Source organism: Tachypleus tridentatus, chromosome 2 (assembly GCF_004210375.1).
Source record: "Tachypleus tridentatus isolate NWPU-2018 chromosome 2, ASM421037v1, whole genome shotgun sequence".
Lineage (NCBI taxonomy): Eukaryota > Metazoa > Arthropoda > Merostomata > Xiphosura > Limulidae > Tachypleus > Tachypleus tridentatus.
Window position 1 is genome coordinate 115,154,543 of NC_134826.1, and position 23,968 is coordinate 115,178,510.

General features: G+C 32.6%; 1 protein-coding gene across 2 annotated transcripts; it reads right to left on the bottom strand.

The window, feature by feature from the left end:
- Positions 1-301: 301 nt before the first annotated feature.
- On the bottom strand, positions 302-23,894 carry LOC143244888 (telomerase RNA component interacting RNase-like). Of its 2 annotated transcripts, XM_076490363.1 has the most exons (3): positions 23,589-23,894; positions 6,072-6,146; positions 302-4,834 (listed from the first exon to the last, which is right to left on the bottom strand). In XM_076490363.1, the coding sequence occupies exons 1-3, from the start codon at positions 23,892-23,894 to the stop codon at positions 4,730-4,732; spliced, it is 486 nt and encodes a 161-aa protein (XP_076346478.1). In that variant the 3' UTR covers positions 302-4,729. The 2 variants fall into 2 exon arrangements, with proteins under 2 accessions (XP_076346478.1, XP_076346479.1); XM_076490364.1 differs by lacking the exon at positions 6,072-6,146.
- Between the last annotated feature and the right edge of the window lie 74 nt (positions 23,895-23,968).

Consider the following 23,968-nt stretch of genomic DNA (forward strand, 5'->3'; position numbering starts at 1 on the left):
TTTAGCATTACAACAATATTTTTTCAGTTGTTTTAGTAAGTTGGGTTCAATGCTTCATTATATATTTAATTCAAGGATTAGTATATAGTTAGTTACTTCAGGATCAATTCTTTCTGCTTGTCAAACAAATTGTAAGTTATGTCAGTTCTTAATGTTTTATGTTTTAACTATAATATTTAATAATCTATTACATAATTAGATTCTCAAGTTTTCCTATTCACCAAATGTTTTTGTAGGAAATGTACGTAGACAGGAATATTTGATAATATGATAAATTACTGAAGAAACACAGATCCAAATACTTCTGGAAAATGTGCAAGCTAATTCAGCTCTCTATCTACAAATAACTTTATTTACACTCTCTTAACTTCTATAAATTACAACAGAAGTCCATAATATGGATTAGATTGTGCAAAACCCTAACTAAATATTCAGGAAAAAACACCTTAAATAATAAAATTTCAGTTCAAACAACTCTTTAAAACTCTACTGACTGATAAAATTGTACACGAATAAAAACCAAGTTATGTTAGATTCACAAAGAAAAGAATACCCATTCAATGACCTTATTTTTAGATTTTCTTATTAGTGTGTTCTTTCCAGCCTTCAACAAAAACAGCTTATTCTATTGCACCCAAACCTATTATACAATACAAATTAATATACTGCAAATGTCATAGGAATATTGAAAATTTGCTTTTTCTGTGTTGTATATAAGATAAAAAACATTATAATTCTACTTTAAACAATGTTATTATTCCTTGAAGTTATCCTTCTTACATTTGATATTCCTTTAAAAAGCTTTAAGAACAAAGTAAAATACGAATTACTAGTCAATAATTTGATGTGCATTAAACTACATGTAAATACTCAACACTCTATACACTATATAACCTGTCTTTATGGAGCTAGCCTATATTATTTATAAAAATACAGGAGTAAAAACAAAGTAATATTTTATATGTGCTTAGGGAGGTAGTGTCTTCGTGCAGGGCTCTAGGTAGATATTTTTATATTGCTCTGCATTATTCTTAGAGAAATGCTCACTACATTCACAAACAAATCTCCATGATAGTTTAGAACTGTAACTTTTTAACATTTTACATCTCAACCTAAGCACACAAGACTTGTGATACTGCAAGTTTAGTAAGCTACAAAATGCTTTTTTGACTCCACCAAATGTAATTCTTTGTTACAATATGGAATCAAAATAGGGACTTATAGTTTAATTGAATAATCTTCAACCTTGTTTATGATCTCTATTTGCAGGTTTTTAAATTCATTTTTTTTTTATTTTGTGCACTCTCAATGCTTTATGGAACCTTTTATTTATGACCCATTTTTTGAACATTTTACCTCATATCCTATATTTATATAATCAAAATGTACATAAACTGCAGAAGTTACAAATAGGCATGGTAGTGGTTAAATCTCTTAGAATAGGGTAAAAATAGTTAATCTGACCTGTTGCTAAAATACTTAAAATTATACAGTCTTTCCAACAACTTCTTATAGTATAAAAATTCTGGCTACATAAGTTGCAAAAGGTTATATTGAACTCCCCCACCATAAAGTACAGGTGCATATATTAACAACATGAAAACATATTACTCTTCAAAGTTTGATACACAGTTTTATTCCTGTGTTTAGAACTTCAACAAATAATCAGCAGATGGCAAAAGCACCAATTGTCACCGCTTTCCACTATATTGGATGAAGTGATAAATACAGTTAAACTCTAAAAACACACTCTTTTTACCATATATTTTACTTGTTAAAATGGGATTCATAACCATTCAATGGAGAGAAACACAAATTATTCCTACCATTGTAAGTTGGATTGGATCCACCCAGCTTGTATCCACCAAAAAAGTATTCATGTGAGTAATTATACTATGATTTTTGGTAATTTGGGTATCCATATGTTGACTGTCTAACATGGAAAGGAATTTTGATTTTACGATTACAAATACTTTTATGCATCTGAACACTTTCAAATTTGACATGTGATATAACCTACAGATTAACAAATGTTCTTTTTTTTTTTGGAAAAACCTGGTATTTTATTCTTACCTTACCTTTCTCTACTGTACCTCTGGTATGAGTTCGGTTGATTTTACTGACCTTACAAACACCATTAAAAAATTAGAAAATAAATATAAATTGTTTTTTCATTCTATAATGAATAAAATTATAATTCAAAAAATACATATTTTTAGTCTAAAGACCTTAAATCTTATAACATTTCACATATACATATTGATATTATTGTTATTATATTGACCTTTCAGCCATACCTGGTTAATGTCACACAGCTTGCAATCATATTGTGCAAATTCACTTACATTACCATATCCAATGATATAAAAATGGCCTTTATAAAGTGGCCAGTCTTAACTGCATTTTAGTTGATTAGTATTTTATAATATACAGTGACATTTCAGTTTTAATACATTATTATTTAAAATAAATTCTTGAACTTATTTTCTTTACACAGAATTGTAAACAAAGTTTAGCAAACAATTGTATTTTCCAGTTACAATGTTTGTACTCGTTTGCTGCTAGCCATAAATTGCTGAGCCTTATCAAATCTCACACCTATAGCATATGAAATGAAATAACTTTTTATAGGTTTTATATATACATTTTGAAATAACAGAAAATATATACTACTACAAATATACCATAAAATTTTATTATAATTTATCAAACTTAGTAACTAAGCTGTATTTGGGTCTAAAAATTATGAAATATTGAGCTCACTAAATCTGCTGTGGAAAGAAAGGGTTTCTAGTATAAGTACTTTGCAAAGACTCAGTGATCCACGTGGGAAACATTCTGAGGATTTGATTAGTATTTACATCACAGACAAAACTAAGTGTATAACTAGCAAGTGTTTCCTAACATGAAAAGAGCTGTGTGGGATCAGTGTGTTTGATTCAGTAAATGCAGCAATATCTCAATAAATTTAAAAAGACAGAAGGTTCTTGTGTGGTACTTTAGATTGTCAATATCAGTAATTTGAATTCTTAATTCTAAAAAAAAAATATAGACTTTGTATGTGGACATCAAAAACATCTCATTTGAATGAATGCAGATTTCAACATACCATGTGACACACAAAAATGGTATTTAGGACTTCTTTCTTAATATATACTTTTAAATAAATAAATGAATGGATCATACTAAAATTTGAATTAGAATTTATAATTGGATACCAAACTTATTGACATACTCTTAAAAAAATAGTTCAATAAAATTTTGAATGTGAGTCAACAAACATGATATGACATGGTCTTTGACCAGTGACCTGTAAAGACAGGGTTAAAACATGGTTTAAGTTTTCTAATTATATTTATTAAGCAAAACAAAACATCACTTCATACTATTGAAATACCAAAACCCATCCCTAAGCATATGAAAACAAAATGGTGTTTTGTCATATATTACATGAGAAATAATCAATCACTGTATGATACAAGTTTTCATGTTCATTGAACACTTACAGAAAAGAAAAATTTAAGCTCTGGACTTGTTTTAAAGAGAAGCATAGAGAAATCTGAATCTCAAAAGCAACTGCACAACTTCCCACATAACTTTGTTTTTACTAATGATGTTATAAATGTTTAAGCAAACTTTCCTTCTGCGCACCTTTTGTTTTTCGGCAGCAATATGTATCTGAAACTTTTATGAAATTTTAGTTACTGAAGGAAGCATTTGCAGCAAATACATTTCAGGATGTAGTAATGCTTACTGAACAAGAATAAAAAAAATTAGGTGTTAAGAAGTTGCTAACACTACAAGTAGTTGGACTGAATACCACATGTACTAACAACAGTGATTAGTTAACAGTACTTACAAATTTCAAAATCTAAATATATATAATTTGAATTAGTCTATAAACAAGTATAAAGTAAAAACATGATTTTTTATTACCCTATATATCCTAACTGTTTTTTACTGAATGAACAAATCAACGTTTTGTACTTTAAAATTTCCATACATAATAAGATAAAGTGGGATAATCAATGTTTTAACACACAAGTGATTTTAAACATTTTTCCATCATTCACCATAAATTTCCTTAAGATTATCTCCAATTTTAATGATTATTTTCTGAAAACCATGTTGTGTGTGTTCATCTAATACATAAATCATGCTCGTGCTAAAACTACAGTTTAACATAACTAGAGACAATGAAAAATGTGTATCAAAGAAATTTCTTTTTAATGTAACTAATCTGAATAGAAACAAACTCTATTTATCAAATTGATTTTGGAGAGTTATAAATCTACTAATAAAATGAAAATAAAAGTTATAAACATACTAAAATAATTGTAAAAAGGGGTTACAAATAATAAAATGCCAAATGTATAGAAGATGACACTGACCATATCTCTTTATTTTTAATTCTGGATAATAGTCTTAGTACTAAAAATAAGGAGGTTAATACCATATTATAAGTCAAAAGTCTTTATTTACACTATACATAATTATCAAAAGTACTTATATGATGTGGTGACACATTTGAAACAGGGAAAGGAATGTTAAAATTTCACATAATTCTGTAATTATTTGAAGAATTCAAAATGTAAAAGTGTCGCTGAGGTTTTCAATATTTGTGTCAAAGAAAATTTTAAATTTGTAGCAAAAGGAAAGTTGCATATCTTTCCACATGTAATTTGATCAGAATAATTCAAGCCAATATAGTACAAGCACAACGAGCACTTCACTTCACTAAGGGCCTCATTCTGCTGTCATCTTCACATGCATGTTGTTTGTATTTCTTCACCTCTTCCAAGTAACGAGACCAAGCATCTGTGGGTTTTTCTTCCTGAAATAAAATTAGCTGGCAGATAAGAAATTTTCACTTGTCTTGTATGCCAGAAACGTTTTAGGCTTATGATGTACCAAATATATTTCAAATGGAAGAACTAGTTTAACAATTTTTCAGTTTATTTTCTATTAATGTTTTTAGCATAAAGGAAAAACAACTGAAGTTTTATATTTAATATATCTTTCATCAACCAAATTTCACTTTAAACTTCCACATTTGGTTAAAAAATAACAACAATCTTTCACCTTTATGTGAAACTTTGACAATAAAGTGGTATCCAAGTCACAGGAACATCACATAAAAACAATTATAAAATTCAAATAAGCAGTAGTGTTAATACAAATCAAAACAAATTGCATAAAAATAGTAGATGCTAGTAATTACATAGCTCAAGAAACATATTATAAATCTAAAACTTAAAGGTAAGAAGGGTTGAATTCAAAACAATTACACCTACTCTTTTACATTTACATTGCTAAAAATATACTTATTAATTTTAAACCACCCATATTGATGTTAAAGTACAAGTCAATGAAGATGCAAGGATTTCTACCTAAGACCTAAATTACTAGACTTCTCTAACTAGTATCAACAGAAAAAGACCACCACCATCCTATTTATAACAACTTCTAAGTTCTAGCTTCCAGATCAATCAATAATGAATATTCAGTCTTAAGCAACTCAAGTCTTATTATAAAAATGAGAATGCTAAAGTAGTTGACCTTTGAAAATGCTAGTATATCTCAGTATCCCTTCTGTACAATTTTAGTTTATATATATGTATAAGCATACTGTACTGTTTTTCCTTTTTTATGTTACATAATGTGGTGTATTATTGCAGATTATGAATGTTTGTCATTTTGAGATGTATAGTTATCCTTATCTAAGTGATGTTAACAGTAACTGCTTCAGTACATGCATAAAAATGTTTTTTCTTACATTTTTATTCTTGAAACTAAATCTGAAGAATGAAGAAGTTCCAACACTAAACAAATTGTAATTAAACGTAAAGAGAAACAATTTAATGTCTTGCTTTAAACATACAGTCAGTTAAAAAACAAAATAATATTTACAAAGGCATCAAAGCAGTTAATGTTAACATCTAAATACCTAACTGACTGAAATAAGAAAAGTTAACTTAAAAAGAGCAGAAATCTGGCTATAAATAAATAATAGGACTTTTCAATAAAAATGTTCCTAAAATTAAAATAAACTGAAGTTCAGGAAACCTCACCTCCTTCTTAGGATTAGTTTTCAGTTTCTTGACCATGCCAGTTTTAAGGATTTTCCCACCTCGCCTCTTACTCACCTGGAGAGAAACAAGTACTTACACCTTTATAAAGAGTTCTATACATCTACCATAATCAGAGACAGGTGAATACCAAGGACCGAGTGCTGTAGTATACCTCTGATGACAATTTCCTCTATAAAGTTTGTTCAACTATGATAATCATAGCTTAACAGTACTTGTACAAGAAAAATAAATTTTTGAAAAAACAGAATGGCTCATATAAAAATTTATATATTAAAAAAGGTTTAAGATAAGAGTTTTAAAAATAAGTAATGAACATATTCTCAAAGCCTATTTAAGGCCACATTCAGTAAAAATCATCCATTGAAATTCAGACATGCAAACATTTAAGTAAAAATTTGACTTTTGTTATTGCTGCAATTTTAAGAGGTCAAAACTGTATGCTTCTAATTCACATTGTAGAAAATGGGTTATCTCACTGTTATGTAGCTCAAACTAGAGGTTTCTTACAGATGTCATTGAAAGGAAAAAAATTATTATAACATGTATAATGGCCTGATAATTTTTTTATCAATACAGAAAAAAACTTTCCATATGAGTAGTTTATTATTTAAAAATTCTTAGCTAATACTTTTTTTTTACAAATTGCACATTTAAACATATCTTATAACCTGAGTATTTTTAAAAGGTGGACCTTTCAGTATAAAGAAGTTCATAAAAAAAAAGAGTGACTGATTCATATTAATAGCTTCTATAGTGAAAATAATGATATTGTGAAGAAATAAGATAGTATCAGAGAGAATAAATCTGGGTGATTTAACTGAAATTATTAAAAGTTTTAATATTCATTTACTAAAAATACATATCCAATAAGTACTTCTCTCTTTCCACATCAAAGATTCCAAATGCCTCCCATTTGTAATCTCCTTATCGCTAGGAGAACACAACTATCACATGTGACTCCCACTATATGCTTCTACCAAACCATCACTTTGGCATAAGATGTAAGCACTGGAAAATTGTGGGGAGGAAGATGGAAAGTGTGAGAAGATGGATGTACCTATGAAAAATACATTTGAAGTATAAGAAAATTATAACTTTCAATACAGTAATTCCTTCCTCTCACAAAATTAACTAGAACCCCACACTGAAAAGGATGAACGAAGAACAGACATACCCCCTGAAAGTGAACAAAGGATACAATTTTAGATGAGAGATTGCTTGATTGGTTGTTTAGCATTTATTGGCACAAAGCCACTGGGCTATCTATGCCAAATAACCAATAAAAAGGTAAAAAGTAAAACCATTAAAATATGTAAAAAGGAATCATACTGAAACAAAACAAAGTCCAAAAATGTGTTTGAAATGGTGCCATCACTCTCAATTGTAATGACAGCATAACAGTGAAATGTGGGCTATTGTAACCTGAGTGTTACACAGACCATATGTTGGTACATCAATACCAGAGAACAGAAAGTGACAAATTAAACTGTGACCAATGTGTAACATAGCCAGAACATCTTCCTCTGTCCGATCCATAAGGAAACAAGACAGCCAAAGAGCAATAGAAGATTTGACTTGGAAAAGCTTGTCATCACATTGCTCACTCCAAGTCAACTGCCAACTTGCATGGAGCCAAGCCTTGGATACAGGACTGTAGTGGTGATAGTACCAGAGCAGACAGACTTAGCTGCAATGTCTTGAGCTCATTCTGCTAATACTGATGTGGCCTGTACTCCAGAAAAACCAGATAGAACTGACCCAAGAAGGCATAGTGAACCAAAATGCTATTTAACTAAGTAATGAAGAAGAAGGTAGAGCCTCACACATATTTAAGCTAAAAATGTCTGGTTCCAAAAGGAAGGACTTCTGTATATTGATCAACCAACATGTTTGAGCTGCTACAAAAAGTAGCTGCTGAGTAAAGATGTTGATGCTAGTTTGTAAGGAGCCAGAAGCCACAATGTCATACAAAAAAGAAATCACAGTCCCAAACCATGGAAAGACATGCAAAACCAAACAATTTGACCTAATACACAAGTTGTCGAGGCATGTCCAATGAAAATGCCTGAAATTGATTATCTAACCTAAGAGGGACATGAAAGATGTGATATCATCATATAAGGTAACCACAGGGGACATCCACAAACCAGGAGAAGACACCTATCTCAGAGAAAAAAGGACTGCAAGGTGAATTTGGTAAAAGGTTGATGTGAGAACAATCAACTGCTACCAACCAATACAAAGCTACCTTGGTAACAATGAAAAGTTTAGAACAAAAATCCCAGGAAGAATGGGAACAGGGTTGAATGCCAAATGCCAATTACCAAACCACTTCTGACAGATATGGTCAGTTGCAAAAGCTCAAGAAGAGGGTAAGGAATGGGAAAAAAAACAAAAAAACACAGGGGATGATTTTTTCTTTTAAGGCTTCAACAAAGAGAAATGGCTACAATGTAATGGAATTTAAGAGGGATGATGACACCTGAGTGAATAATAATTAATTAACATGAAGAAAACATCACAAATCTGAGACATAATTCAAGAAAGACTGAGTTAGGCTCAGGAGATACCATGAAATAGGAACAGTAATGATCAGTAAATTCTGGAGAAGAAAAAGATGCACAAAATCCTTGTCAACCAGCAAAGGCTCAAAAGTATTAATAGAAATCATGGAAAAAAAGAATGGACCATGTAACATTCAATCTAATGATGCATAAAAGCAAAGAAATCAGTCATCAGACCAACTGCACCCTTGAGACCCATAACCTCTGAAGTGATAGGGTGAACTTCAAAATGTATTGGACAGAAAGGTTAAGCCAAACATAAGTGTAAAAATAAAGAGACTTAAATTAACTTATAAAATCAGTAATTGAATGGAAAAAAAATTAACCACTTTGGAAGTAAAACAAAGTTGAACATGTGGCAATGAAGGAACAGAAGAGCAGTCCCAACTTAAATACTGCCAAATGAAAATTACTAGTTCAGGGGTAGGCAATTTATTTTTCATAATGACCACAACTGTGGCTAGTGAAAACAACATTGGCCACAGTATTAAAAAAAGATGTTAGTTCAATCAGAACAATTGCATTTTAACTAACCTTCAATGACAAAATTGATGGAGGCTTTCATCAACAAGTTTCGTGAAATGTGGCTTAATATCTATGCTCAATGGCATCTTAGTTCTGTCTTTAAATTTATGTCGGTAAGCTGAAATCTATAGCTAGACTTAAGAAAATCTAGTATAGAAAATATTGACTCATGCACCCATGTGGACCCAAACATAGAAAATAATTTTGAAATTGCTATCTTTAAATTTGGAAGACTTATTTATCAGAATAGAGAGCCACATCTCTCAGGCAAAACATTTTTGTTTACCTTTCATGTGTTCTACACTTTTAAGGTTAAGCATCTCTTCTTGAAATCCACCCTTAACCAAAGACAAAAAAGACGTAATTTCCTTACTGAAATTGAAATGGATCATGTAAAAATTCAAATATAAATTTCAATTTTTTAAATATGGAGAAATGTGATTCAAATTTTTGAGATAGATTTTGATCCAGTCTACATAGAGATCATTTTTAACATCAAAGAAATCGTAGTCATTATTATTTTCTCTAAAAATATTTAACTTTGCAAGATGTATCAAGTCATTCTTTTGTAATTGTTCCGCAAGAAGGTTTAGCTTTAATTGAAATTCATGAATAGACTGTGATTGCTCATTTATTATTTTACCTTTTCCCTGAAGCTTCATATGCAAATTATTCAAGCAAGCCATCATCTGGCACTGAAAGTGCAAATCACACTGCCAAGAGACAGTTTCGATTTCTGGAAAATTTTCAATGTTACCTTTTTCAACAAGATACTCTTTTATTTGAGAAAATGAAGTGTATTGTTCCAAGACTTTTCCTCTACTTAACCATCTTACATTTGCAAAATCAGCAAGATCATCAAAATTACAGCCACTGCTTTTCTTCAAAGACTCAACAAACCGTCGATGGATGAGAGAGCTTCCACTTCTAATAAATTCACAATTTTTACAACAATGTCTATCAGATTTATCAATTCATCACTTTTAGATATCTAAGCACATAAATTTTCCTCATGCAAAATGCAAGGGAAAGATGGCAGCATGGACTTCACACTATTTTTAATTAAATGCTGCTTTAAAAGAGAAACAAATCCTAATTTCGCCAAATTCATGGCTGGAGCACCATCTGTTGTGACAGAAACCAGTTCTTAAAATCCAGACTAAATTTTTCTGATGTTCCAAAAATTTTTTCAAAGATGTTTTTTCCACATGTTCAACTTCATAATCAACAAAAGCCAAGCATTTTTTCCCTCACATGAAGATCTGAAGTTGCATACAGAACCTAAAATATCAACTGTGCAGTGTCACTAACATCTGTTATCATGTGCTAAAAAAATGCAAAGTCTTTTAGTTGTTCAGACAAGTGAATTTCTATGTCTTTTGCTAACTCTGGCATTCTGCAGACTATTGCTCTTTGACTTAGTTGCAAATTATTTACCTTTTGAAGAATATCTTTTATTTTTGAGTCATAATTCTCCAACAGAGTTTCAACGATCACAATCAGTACTTCTTTTACTAGTTCAACATCAAACATTTTCTTTTTTTAAGCTAGAATCCAAGCTACTTAAAAGCTAGCCAATATAACTAGTTCTACTGATGATAAAAATCTTTTTAGGCCTTCCTTTAGTTCATGAAGTTGTGCTTTCAGACAGCTAATTTCATTCATACGATTTTTGCTATCAGTTGGATATTTCACATCAAATTCATTGTGAAAATTGTAAAAGTGTTGCTTAAGGTTGCATACTTTATTATCCCTGAAAACGTTGTTACATAAAAGACATGCTAGCTTATTATTTGCTTCAATCACTGCAAATTTCAACTCCCAACTTTCATTAAATTTTCGTTTCAAGTTTTTCCAGTCATGCACCATTCTCTTTTTGGCAGTAATGCCAGAATCAATCTTGTCTTTATTTTCTGAATGTTCACCATCATCTGGATTCTTTTGTTTTTGAATTATCCACTTATCCATATTATGGGATTAAAAACAAAATATATTTATTAAACTACAAGTTGCACAATAAAAATATGTTTGCATGGCATGCAAAACAATGCACACTCAATAACAAACATCTAAACCAGACTGATGTCACAAAATGAGCCTAGTCTGTGGCAGTGATGAAGCTATGACATGAAGCAGTGCAGTTGCTGATTACCAAATTTGAGATAAAAAATAAATGATGGAAAAAGTTGATTCCTAAGTTCAAGCTGGCCACAACTGTGTTATCCACTGGGCAGATACTGCCAGTGGCCATGGAGTTGCCTACCCCTGTACTAGTTTGCAGTGGTGTGTAGAGGGAGCAACAAGTGTTATGCTCCAACTAACTAAGAGGCAAAGCATGACAATTTGCACAAAAGACATTTCCACCAAAAGGGGAAGAAAAAAGCATGTGCAATAAAACAGTCTGCATACAGACCAGTGATGGCAAACCTATGACATGTGTGTCCAAGATGGCAACAAAACAATTTTGCTGGTGCATGACATGCAGTGCTGCCTCATGATTCTTTGAACCATAACACTAATCCATAATAAATAAATATGTAATGATTATCATTACTGCCAAATGCAGCGAGAAATAATTTTCCAACTTGGAAGCAGTGAGAAATGATCACAGTAGATGTTTCACACCCTCTTGGCTCCAGCTTTGCAGTTGTAGGAACATGCAACATCAGATGACGTTTTGAATTCCTTGCAGACAAGGGGTATAGATTTATTTACACCCAATGGTGGGATGATTTTTGCAACCACTTATGTGGACTGTTCAATTTGCAAGTTGGTAATCTGATTACGTTAACCTGAAAGCTGTGAACGTGCAGTCACAGAGTAATCTTGTTGCCACAATACTTGCATGTATACTTAGGCCTACTGACTAATACTTACAAACTATATGTATATTGCTTCGATCGAAAAACTTAGAGGCAAGCCTATATTAAAGACATACATTCTGGCTACAGAAAAAGCCTACATCTAGGCCTAATTATGTAATTTGATTGGTAAGAACACGAGAATCACAAAAACAAACACACAATTTGTAGGCCTGTGATGCAATGAAACAATTTAACAGACCAAACTGTAGGGGGGATGATTGTATGCACCATACCCCCACCTGAAATGAAGGGGAAATGGAAATGTATACCCTCCATCTCCCCAGGATCTACGCCCCTGTTGCAGACCCATTGTACATATCAGTATTTGAGTAAAAACAGACGTAAACTGTTGATAGTGGCTTTGCTCTGCTTATATTTTTCTTCTGTTGTTTGCAAGGGAATACTGGATATTTAGAGATAACAGTAAATATGCATTTATTTTTTGCAGTAAATATATGAATTATATTGTTAAAATTATGTTATTTGGTGTGGCATGGGTATATATATTTTTTATCAGTTGTTTAATTATAAATTTATTTTTATATCAATGAGATAAATTTCCACTGTTATTATGTTATGGTATGTTAAGTTATCATATTTAAGTTAATTGGTGAGATTTTTAAATTGTATTTAGTCTTGTCAGAATGTCAGCTCAACCAGCAAAGAAATAAAAACATTCAAATGGAAGGAGCAGCAGCAGGGATTTTCAAGAATTGTGGACTGAAAGATTTGGCCTGATAAAAAAAAAAAAAAAAGAGTGATAAAGCATTATGCATATTATGTTCTGAAACAGTGGTGTGCAGGACTTCCTCTATAAATTGAAATTATGAAATTGTTCATAAATAGCTTTGTGATGAAGTATGCAAGAACAAAAAGAACACATTTCTCAAGAAGTCAGGAACAAAAACATGCAGTCAAATATTTTGATGAAATTTGTTTCAGGTAGTTACAACTTAATTGCAGCCAGTTTTGAGATTTCAAGAATTATTGCTCAATATAGAAAATTATTTAGTGATGGGGTGTTTTTAAAGAATCATGGCTAGAATGTGCTCTTTTCCTTTTTGTTGGTTTCCCAGAAAAAGGGAAAATTATTCAGCACATTAAGGAATCACCAAAGAGAAGAGACACAGTAAAAGATAAAATACTAAAGATGGAAACAAATATAGCAGAACAACTAATAAAATATACTGATTAATGTAAATTCCTTTCCATTTGTCTTGATGAAAACACTGATGTTATGTCATCAGCTAGGCTAGCCATTATTGATCAATTTTGTAGGCCTCATGAAACCTGCAAAAAGCAGGTTAACTTGTAATGTTAACTGAACATACAAGAGAGGTTAAAATAAGTAAGGCAGTAGTAAACAAATTATCCAATTGACAGGTTAACCTTTCAAAAACAGTTTTCATGACAACTGATGGTGTAACCAGCATGATTGGTAAAGGAGCATATTTTGTAACCTGTTTACAAAATATGTTGAACATCCACTGGTAGGTTTTCACTGTATTATACGAGGAGGATTTGTGTGCTAAAGCGGACCTTAAAAAGCTTGAAAAAGTGGTGGATATTGTAACCAAAGTAATTAATTTTATTTCTTTGCATGTTTTGAAAAAAATACAATTTTAGAATTTACTGAAAGAGGTGAATTCAGTGTACATAGGACTAATTATTGATGACAATGATCATTGGCTAATTAGAGGTTCTGTCCTTAAATGATTTGATGAGTATTTGGATGACATTCATCTTTTTCACAAATGAAAAATTTTCTTCTCAATAATTATCTAATGTTGTGGATTTGTAGGTTGATGTTTTTCACAGATTTCTCCTCACTTTTAAATTACTTGAACACCAAATTGCAAGAATCCAGCAAAACATTTGATGTTATGTTTGACAGAAGTTTTTGAAATTGAAATGAAAGGTTTCAAACATGATGCTAACAATGATATTTTTAAATATTTGAAATATAAAAATTAAATAGCCCAAATATATCAAATGGCTATATGTGCAATGAGTGATAATAAATGTAAAAATAGGATTAATAACTAGCTTTTTTGAAACAATAACAAAATGTAAATTATTGAAGCTTCTGCTCATTTCAAAAGTAAATCTTATCCAAAAGAAATTATCATGCACTATTTAACCATGTTTTGTTTCAAAAACTATTTGCACACACATTTAGTCTCACATTAATAGAAACAGTTTTTGTAGAGCTCTTAATGCAAATTTAGTTCTCAGGAAAAACTGATAAAAACAAGAGTAGATTAGTCCTTTCAGAATTCACCTAAAAACTCATATACGCAAATAGTAGTAATTAGTTTGTGTAGGATTATTACTTTCTATTTCAAGGTGTATTATAATCTTGTAAGAATGTCTACATAAACATCTTTACATAAAATACATCAAATAAAAGTATCATTAACCCCCCAAAAAAAAAAAACGTAATTAATTTTCCAATAATGAAAATATATTTCCAAAGGTTACTTACCATCATTCACACTTATAGCTATTCCTATTCAGTACTACCTCTATATTAAAAAAAAATTGCATATGACAAGCTTTGCAGCTCCACTTACCCATGATTATTGTAGTTCTACTGCATTTCGTGTACCAATTGTCATACTAAACCCTCTGCCAATGGGAGTGAGTCACAACTTCCCAACATTTGGTTCTCTCTACCAGATTTTACCACATTATAGCTTCAAGTTTTGGCAAAAAAGGATGCACTAGGTTTAGTCGAAAAATGTTGGAAGTGCGAGTAACGTAAATATCTATCAGAAATATATTTTCAGCATTGGAAAATTATGACTTCCAATACTGTACATTACCTCTTTACATACACAGCCAGAATCCCACATGGAATAGGTGGAAGAGCTGATGTGATGATATAAGGAAGCACCACTTGAAAACATCCAAAGAATAACCCTACACTGATGATCATCAAAAGAACTGTGGTTCAGACACCACAACACTTATGGAGGAGCACAACCAAAAAGTAGAGAAAATGGTGGAAATGGTTGGTTGATTTTGTGTTTTATGGCACAAAGCAGCTAGGCTATTTTGAGTCAAACATCAGATAAAAATTTAAATAGCATTAATAGCATTGACAATAAATTGATTCGACTTTCAAATGCTACAGATATTCTAAGACTTATTAGAACAGAATTTCAAACAAAACAACATGGTTGGTTAGTTGGTTTGGTGATTTATGGCACAAAGCAGAATGGCTATCTGCATCAAACATCCGGTAAAAGTTAAAATTAAATTAAATTTAGTAAAATTCATAAAAGGAAATTAAGGTAAAACAAAAAGTTTAAAAAACAACATAAATAGCATAAAACCAATGTTAAAATCTAATCTACAGCAATAAGATAGAACTACAGTAATACAAGTTGTAAAGGACTTTCTGTAACATAATTAATTATCATAACTTGCCAGGAAGACTAACAGGTAAGTAAAAAAACCACTGTCAGTAACCTGAAGTTGGCCTTTCCAGTCCCGGTTCAGAGTTATTTGATGTTATGGTCATTTTCAAAAAGTAAAAGTAGTAAAGTTCTTAAAAGACTTGTAGCACAATTATAATAATAACTCACCAGGGTGACTAACTGGTAGTTCAAACAGCAGCATTAGTCACCTGAAGTTAACCTTTCCAGTCCTGGTTTCAAGTTATTTGACATTACTGCCATTTTTTAATTTCAAATCGAACTAGATGGACTGTAATTCTTAAAAAGGAATCACATTAAAAAAGGTCTAATAAAAAATTAAAAAAACTTAAATGGCATTAAAAAGATTAATGTCCATTAAAGAACTAAAAACATTTCCAAGGTGGATAGTGTCATCATCACCAATAACACTAATATTATGGACAAACCGAGAGACAGAACATGTTTAAAATGGTGCCATCGTTGAGAGTTCACAATGGCAAGAAAGTAAAATGTGGCTTATTATGACCTGAGTGTCACACAGACTACACACTGATGCATCAGATAAAAGAAAATGATGAGTTAAAAAACAATGCCAAATGTGTAGTCTAGTTAGAAAAACTTCCTCTTTCCAATCCTTACAGAAGATGGCCAATGTCCAATACAGGGTTTATTTGGAAAAGCTTGTTTTCTCATTGCTCCCTTCAAGTTGACTGCCAACTGGCATGAAGCCAACCTTTGAATATAGAACCACAGCAGTGATAGTGCCAAAGCAGATAGATTAAGCTGCAGTCAGTAAGCTCATTCCTGTAAATACCAATGTGGCCCAGTATCCAGAAAAACTGGATGGAAGTAGATGTTAAAGAGAAATAGGCCAGTCAATTTTCAATATTGGTGAGAACAGGGAGTAAATTAATGTGAAGCGATTTCAGGGCCAGAAGAGAACTAAGCAAGCCAATATAAATAGAGCAGTTTGAGTACTGCTTAGTTTCTGTGATCCAGGGCAAGAGAAATGGTGTACTATTCAGCAGTGAACAGAAGATGTAGAGGGAATTCTGAGTCCAACCACCAAACCACGGCAGAGCCCACACAGTCGCATGATTTTCAAACATCTGTATAAATAAAAATGAAAGAATGATTTGAAAGATGTTCAATGAATAACAGACAGTATTTCCAACAGGGAATGTCTGCTTTTCTCAGATGACTCAAGGGTAGGTAACATTTGGGGACTGTAAAAAGCCATGGTGGGATGGGCTGACCAGTGGATACAGCAATGTTATCCAATGACAGACCCAATTTATCCAATTGTGCCTGGATACGAAGGCCAAAAGGAGCAATGGCAGATCATCTGTTCTAAAAAAATTATGGCCCATGAAGGAAGGAAAAAACAACCACAGGTGAGATGCTTTGGTAAGTAACAAAGTTTCGAAGCATATAGTAAAGATAGTTGCAAATGGCAGAGCTGCAAAGAAGATTCATGAGACTCCATGTATAAGCTTTGAACTGGAGAGATGCAGAAAGCCCCAGTGCAGAGCCAAAGTTCTTGATGATGAGCAGGTTCTGGCATCTTTAAGGTTGATGGTCTGGCAGAGCCATAGACCAGTGATTCATAGTCAAGTTTCAATTGAATAAGAGCACAATATATCTTTAGCATAGAACATCAATTTGCTCCCCAAGTGGTAAAAGAGAAGACATGGAGGATGTTCAGTGCTCCTGTACATTTGACCCGTAGCTGCTTGATGTGTTTATAAGGTTAGCTTACAGTCAAGGATAAGCCCCAAGAACTTTGTGTCAGAGACCACTGGCAGCACAACTTCACTGATACGGAGGTCAGAATAAGGGTGAATACCCCATTGGTAGCAAAAGTGCATACAAACAGTTTTAGAAAGAGAGAGGAGTTAAAGCCATTTGCTGTGGTCCACTTCAGTAAACGATTGAGGGTGGTCTGTAGCTGCCACTCAGTATACCTCATATTTGACAACTGACATAAGATGTGAAAGTCATTGACATAGAGTCCATTTAAAACAGTGAGGGGGAGTTCTTCAGTGATGGCATTAATTTTTATACTGAAAAGTGTGACACTCAGAACGCAGCACTGAGGGACTCCAAGTTCCTGTAGAAAAGAACAGGAAAGTGTCAAACCCACACGAACCTGAAATCTCCTGTCCATTATAAAATTTTTAATAAAAATGGGCAAAAGGCCAAGTAACCCATATATATATATATATATATGATATATATGGAGGTCTCAAGTTGTATTATAATACTTCTCAATGTCAATGAATATTGATACAAGATGTTGTCAACTGAGAAGGGCTTCTCTGATTGACATCCACGGTGAAACTCTATCATCAGAATACACACTGAGTGGACAAGAGGAGGTTGTTTGATTCAAGGAACCAAACAAGATGAGTGTTAACCATCCTTCCTAAGATCTTAAAGAGACAGCTCGTCAAAGCAATTGGACTGTAGTTTGAAGGAATCTTGGGATCCTTCCAAGGTTTAGAGAAAGGTAGGACAATAGTCTGGCACCAGACATCAGGAAAAACATTCTCCTGCCAGATCTGGTTAAAAACAATCAGAAGAATAGAAAAAAAAGCAGGAGATAGGTGATGCAGAATTTCATAGTGTACATCAACAGGTCAAACCAATGAAGGGCCAGTTTGAGTTCCACCAGTGTAAAGGGACGATTATAGTCATAGAGACAATCAGCTCAAAAGGAAAGAAGTGATTACTCTGCCCGAGTCTTGATGACTAAGCAGGTGGAGGATAAAGCAGAAGTGCTAGATACCTGGCAAAAGCTTTAACATAGAGTATTGCCAATGCTCAAGGTATCAGCTACTTGCTGGCCATTAGAGAGCAAGATTGAAATGGGGACAGAATTACATTGCCCACTTACCTTTCACATCTTGTCCCATATGACTTTGGAACTGGTGGTAAAAGATATGCTGGTTGTAAACTTAATCCAAGAGTCCTTCTGGCTTTGACATCTTACCCACCAAGCATGTGCACGGGCCTGCTAGAAAGTGATGAGGTTCAAGAGTGTGGCATATCTATGGAAAGTATCCCAGGCCTGTTTCTGAGCCTTCCTGTGTCATGTGGCAGGCAGGATTCCACCACGGATGATGATATAGTGGAAAAGGTGTCGAGATTTTAGGAATACATTGAGCAGCAGCTTGTATAATATGGTCAGTTACTGCTGCCACACAGTTGTCTATTGATGACTTGCAGATGATGGGAGGATCAAGTTCTGTGAAAGGAGTGAAAGAGGGCCAGTTTGCCTGATCCAACTTCCACTGGGGCACTCAGGTCAAGTGGCATTGACCACAGCCAGTCTTTCTCAAAATTATAAGAAAATGATGACAGCAGTTTTTAAGCCTCAGGATAAGTAATGTTATTAGTAGTTTTCAAATGCTGCACCTCTTTTTCTTTCAACCCTTCAGGGCAAGAATGAAATTAGGATGGATGAGAGCCATTGCAATTGGTGCAATAAAGGTCTGTTTCACACTTGCAGGCATCATGGTCCTTGCCACTGCAATGAGCAAACAGCAAGGAACCCAGACAGGATGTCTTCAAGTGACCAAAGGAGAGGGTTTAAAATGTATGGTTGTACTCTGCAATTAAGATAACCTGCCTTGATGGTGACAGGTGGATGTGGTGATGTAAATGTGAGAATGAGGACATTGGTCAGCATCATAATTCCATCTTTGTGAGTGGATATATGCCTCACTGCAGAAACTCCTTGGGTGGAGAAACCAGTAAGAATCTCTGGGATGTTCTTCAAATCCCTCTCAACAATAACTCCTCGTGATGAATTCAAAGTAGCACGAGGTGTAACCTCAATAGGTATATCTCCAATTGCCTTTGAATGCAAGAGGAGTTCGCTGTGTTGAAATGTGGATGTTTCCACCAATATGTCACCAGAGCAAAGGTTTTGACTGACTATGGAGCCAGCAAGTCCCTCTTATACATTCTGAATGAAAAAGGAATACATCTGCCCTAAAGGTTTGTCTGAAAGGGAATGCAATACAAGAAAATGAGGTACAACAGGTGATACAGATGGTGAGGATTGCTGCTCAGAATCTTCAAGATGTGAACCATTTACCTGTAGTCTGTTTTTCACTATTTTATTAAGATTTTTAATTGGAGTATCCATAAAAAAGAAAGGGAAATTTCGATGCCCAATGACCCAACCCACCATGGAGCACAACAAGGAGATGCACTACAATGTCAAACAAGGACACCGCAGCAACGCCAAGGTTTCTTGAGCATTATACCCAAATGCTGCCATCAGTGACAATGTCCACAACACCTGCTGAGAACATTCAACACCAGTACTTGGTTGACCATAGCCTGAGCGGACCAGCCGACTGACCCAAGGGAGGCCACCCGTCTACAGGAATTCAAGGCCAAAGTGGTGTGTTAAGGTTGGACCCTCTACCACCATGATCCTCTCCTCCCCTTCATGGGTTGCCATACATATCAAACACATGCGTTGATGTTTAGATCACAGAGGAGATAAACTCAAAGAGCAGAACTTTCCCTTGGACGTCCCCTCATCATGTACAGGAATCCACACCGAGTGAAGTCAACTCAGTTAACGAAAAATCTCCTAATGAATAAAGACCAAAAATCCATCAGCTGAGTTCTCCTGACCAGAAACCTATGTAAGTGTGGTGAGAGCAGGTGATATATCCTCAGAAGTGGTGACATTAACTTCAGTGTTCATCATACAATGATGAAACTTCGAAAATCATTCATATAAAAATGATGAATGTTTGCACAAATACCTATATATTTGAAAACAATAGTAAAATTTAGAAATGTTTTTTCCCATTGCATAAGATATTAATGAAGAGAACACAATCATAACAAATACTAACTATACCACTACCAAACAGAGGAAGCCACAAAGCTGTATTGCATTCTTATTGATGGAGGGTTGTCATTTGACTTGCATGCAAGACACAGTGGAATCACAATAATCGTGGGTAAGTTGGAGTGCTAGGATTGTGGTATATGAGAATAACTTTTCATATAAAGTGCAGCACTTAATGGTATAGCAATATATCCAATAGGAGGGAATGTACCGTATCTAAAATACAAAATTTATTTGGTCACTAGCATGCAATACTGAAAAAATGTGGATTTCATAAACAGTCAAAAGTATGATATTATTTCTGATGTTTTCTTTTTTCAATAAAATACTGAATGAAAAATGTGATGTTAACATGATAAAAATAAAATAAATGTATTGTTATTGGATGACTCTTAGTCTTTAGAAATCAGTTTCAAAAAGGAAAAAATTAGAGACTAACATTTCAAGGTAAATGTAACATGTCTTTACTACCAAATTCCAACATAAAAAAATTGTGAAAAACCAAAAATGAAAAATTGTCTGTAACACTGCTAAGGATATTCATGAAGGTATTTTTGTATCAAAGCTTAGGTAAATTGGCTGACATACACATAAACAGTATCTGAAAACCCCCACATTGTGCTTTCCTCACTGAAAAATTGTGCAAAAAACAATTTTCATGTATCTGTTTGTAATCTGCTAAGATCATCTATGTATTAAATCCAACATAAATTGCTTCAAACATGGCTAAATAATTGTCAAAACCACCTAAAGTTACTGGTTTATTTAACTTTTGTCCCCCCCAAATTAACAAAAATGGATATATCCCACATTTTCAATGTATATACATATAGAACCTGTAGAAAAGTTTCAATCAAATCCCAAATAAATTAGTCAAAATATTGTTAAGTAATTGACCTCAAACCCCCAACATTACGCTTTTTTTTTGTGAGATCTGATCTCTCTAATAGGACTCAAAGTAAACAAAATAACTTTTTTGTTTTTGAATATGTTAGGTGTATGAAAATGTATATTTGTATCAATTTTCATCCTGATTACTCTAAGTATGACCACACAGGAGCACAAAATATACATTTTTGGATTGTTTGACTTTTGACCCAATAAGATCATTAAAGAAAGTAATTCATAAAAATGAAAAAAATGTTTCTATGCATGTTGGACTAAAGTTTAACCCTAACAACTTACAAGTCACTCAGTTCAAAGGTGAAGGAACAGTAGTTGACTGCAGTGTTTGGAAAATGAAAAAAAAGAAAGAAAAACTGTGTGCAGACACAAAGAAAAATACAGTAAACAAAATGAAGTTATTTTAAACTATGTGACTTCTGAAAATGTACTTCAAAGTGTATGCCATCACCTTTTTATAGAGTTGAACTATTCTATTATCAATATATGTCAATAAAATTGATGCAAAAATAATTTATATTTAAGAATTTCATATTATCTAAGTTTTGATTTCTTTGCTTCAAAAGGAAATATTTAAAATTCCTAATCTTCCCTTTACTGATTCACAATACTTTGCTCTGAAATGCACAACTGACACATTCTTTACATCCCTCTTTGAGCTTCTGAATTTTAATACATATTACACACAAAACAGATATTGCAAATAAAATCAAAATTTGTAATCCCCAACTGATTTATTAACTTATTAACCAGAAAATCAAACCCACATGATATCCTCCTGTTACATCCAATGTTTAAAAAAATGTCAATAATTAACTTTGACTTATTTGATTATTTGTAACCAACATTAAGACATCTTAATGGTTTGTTTATTCTGACAACAGGTTGTGAAATAATTTGCCACCAGTGTCATTCTTTCCTTGTGCTGAATCACACCAACCTGCCAAAAAATATAGTTAAAATCCAATAGCTTAACTATAAAGTCAATTAGGTAGAGAAAATATAATATAAAGTTTTGATAATAAGTAATGTTTAACATTAATTCAGAAGGTCATGCAAATTAAATGTGAAACTGTATGATGAAAATTTTTTATTCATACTATGGAAACTGCTTACCATTCAGACTAGTTAGAGTAACTTAGTCATTATAAGTAAAATCACAGACAAATCTTTACTAAAAATATTTAATTAAAAAAATCTGACTTTTTGTACAGAACAGGTTTGTAATATTTACCAACAGCTTACAAAATTTAATGCAGGTACGTTTAGTAACTTCAGAGTCACAGTATATATACTTTAATGGTTACCTGATGGTAACAAATTAAACCACAAAAAAAACAATTAATAATGCTAAAAACATGCATCATGTTATGAAAATAAATGACATCCTTATTGATACGCGTACACCCACTGCAGATAGTCATACTTACATTCATATTAAAAATCTAATTAATTTATAAAATCACTTTGAAATTTATACAAATCAAACAAAAACAAATCACTGAAATAACAGCTCTCCCATGAAAATAGAATAGTTTTACTTTTTTGTTGTTCATGTTATATAATGTTTCATTTTACCAATATTTAAGAATCTGAAAATGCATTGAAACAAAATTAGTTTTTTAAAGTATTATAACTCAAAAAATGTATTTGGTCTAACACTTATAAAAAGAGAAAGTTCAATGTGAGTAATGTACATATATACACTAAACAGTTGCTTGACTGATCTTAAAATTCTAACTGCATCTACTAAACTGTAATTATTAAAAATATAACTTTTAATTAGCTAGTTCACTTTTGCTAACATCCTGTCTTAACATTAGTAAGACTTACTTGCATTCTTAGATTACAGTAAACAGAACTTGCTTTATAAATTAAAAGTTAACCAGACAACCTAATTACTACTCCTCATCAGTATCAAAAATTTGCAGAATTAGAAAGTCATGTTATTTAAAATAAAACACCTGATCTAATACAGAAAAGCATAATTAATAATGCCAAACAAAAAAGCATAATTAATAATGCCAAAACTTGTCATATTATGAAGTTATACACATGCTTAGACAGAACCTATTAGTAATAAATAAGTACTGCCTATAAATTGGACCTACAGGCCATAATGGCCTTATACGTTGTAATATTGTATGCTAATTACTAGTTTACTACATGAGTAATTTGGAGGGTTTGTAATTTTAGTGCTAAAACAGTTATTTAATATACAGCAGTGAAACAGAAAGTAAGGAACTACATCATAAAAGGGGAAAATATTTATAAATTAAAATGTTCCTAACTTAAAGAAAAACTTAATATCTTGTATTCACTGATGTATACACAACCCTTACAAATGTTGGTCCTGTTTTTCTTTCTCCGTTTTTTTTCTTTTCGCCATCTTGAGATTGTTCAGTACCACTACCATGGCCATAACGAGCCTCACTCGCTTCACTTTCTTTTTGTGAGGCTTCTTGCATCTTTTTGAACATTTCTAGAAAACTTCCATCATTAGCATACATATTTAAATTTGATGGTCTAGAAGAATAATAGCTAGTATTGTAAGTTGAGATATTTGCACTAAAACTGCTTCTGCTGTCTTGATTATTATAACTAATTTCCCCATCAGAACTCGAGTTGCTTTCGCTACCGTTCTCCATCTTGGAAGCAAAATATTCGAAATAATACTCGCTTACAGCTGGTTGTATTTACGGAATTGAACCAATCAGTGCTT

Bases quoted from the DNA above. Each gene is read 5' to 3' on its own strand.
- LOC143244888 (XM_076490363.1), bottom strand. From the start codon at position 23,894: ATGGAGAACGGTAGCGAAAGCAACTCGAGTTCTGATGGGGAAATTAGT. The intron at 6,147-23,588 runs GTAAGGGTTGTG...GTTTCTCTCCAG, and splicing joins GAAAAACAGGACCAACATTT to GTGAGTAAGAGGCGAGGTGG. The intron at 4,835-6,071 runs GTGAGGTTTCCT...ATTTTATTTCAG, and splicing joins AAACTAATCCTAAGAAGGAG to GAAGAAAAACCCACAGATGC.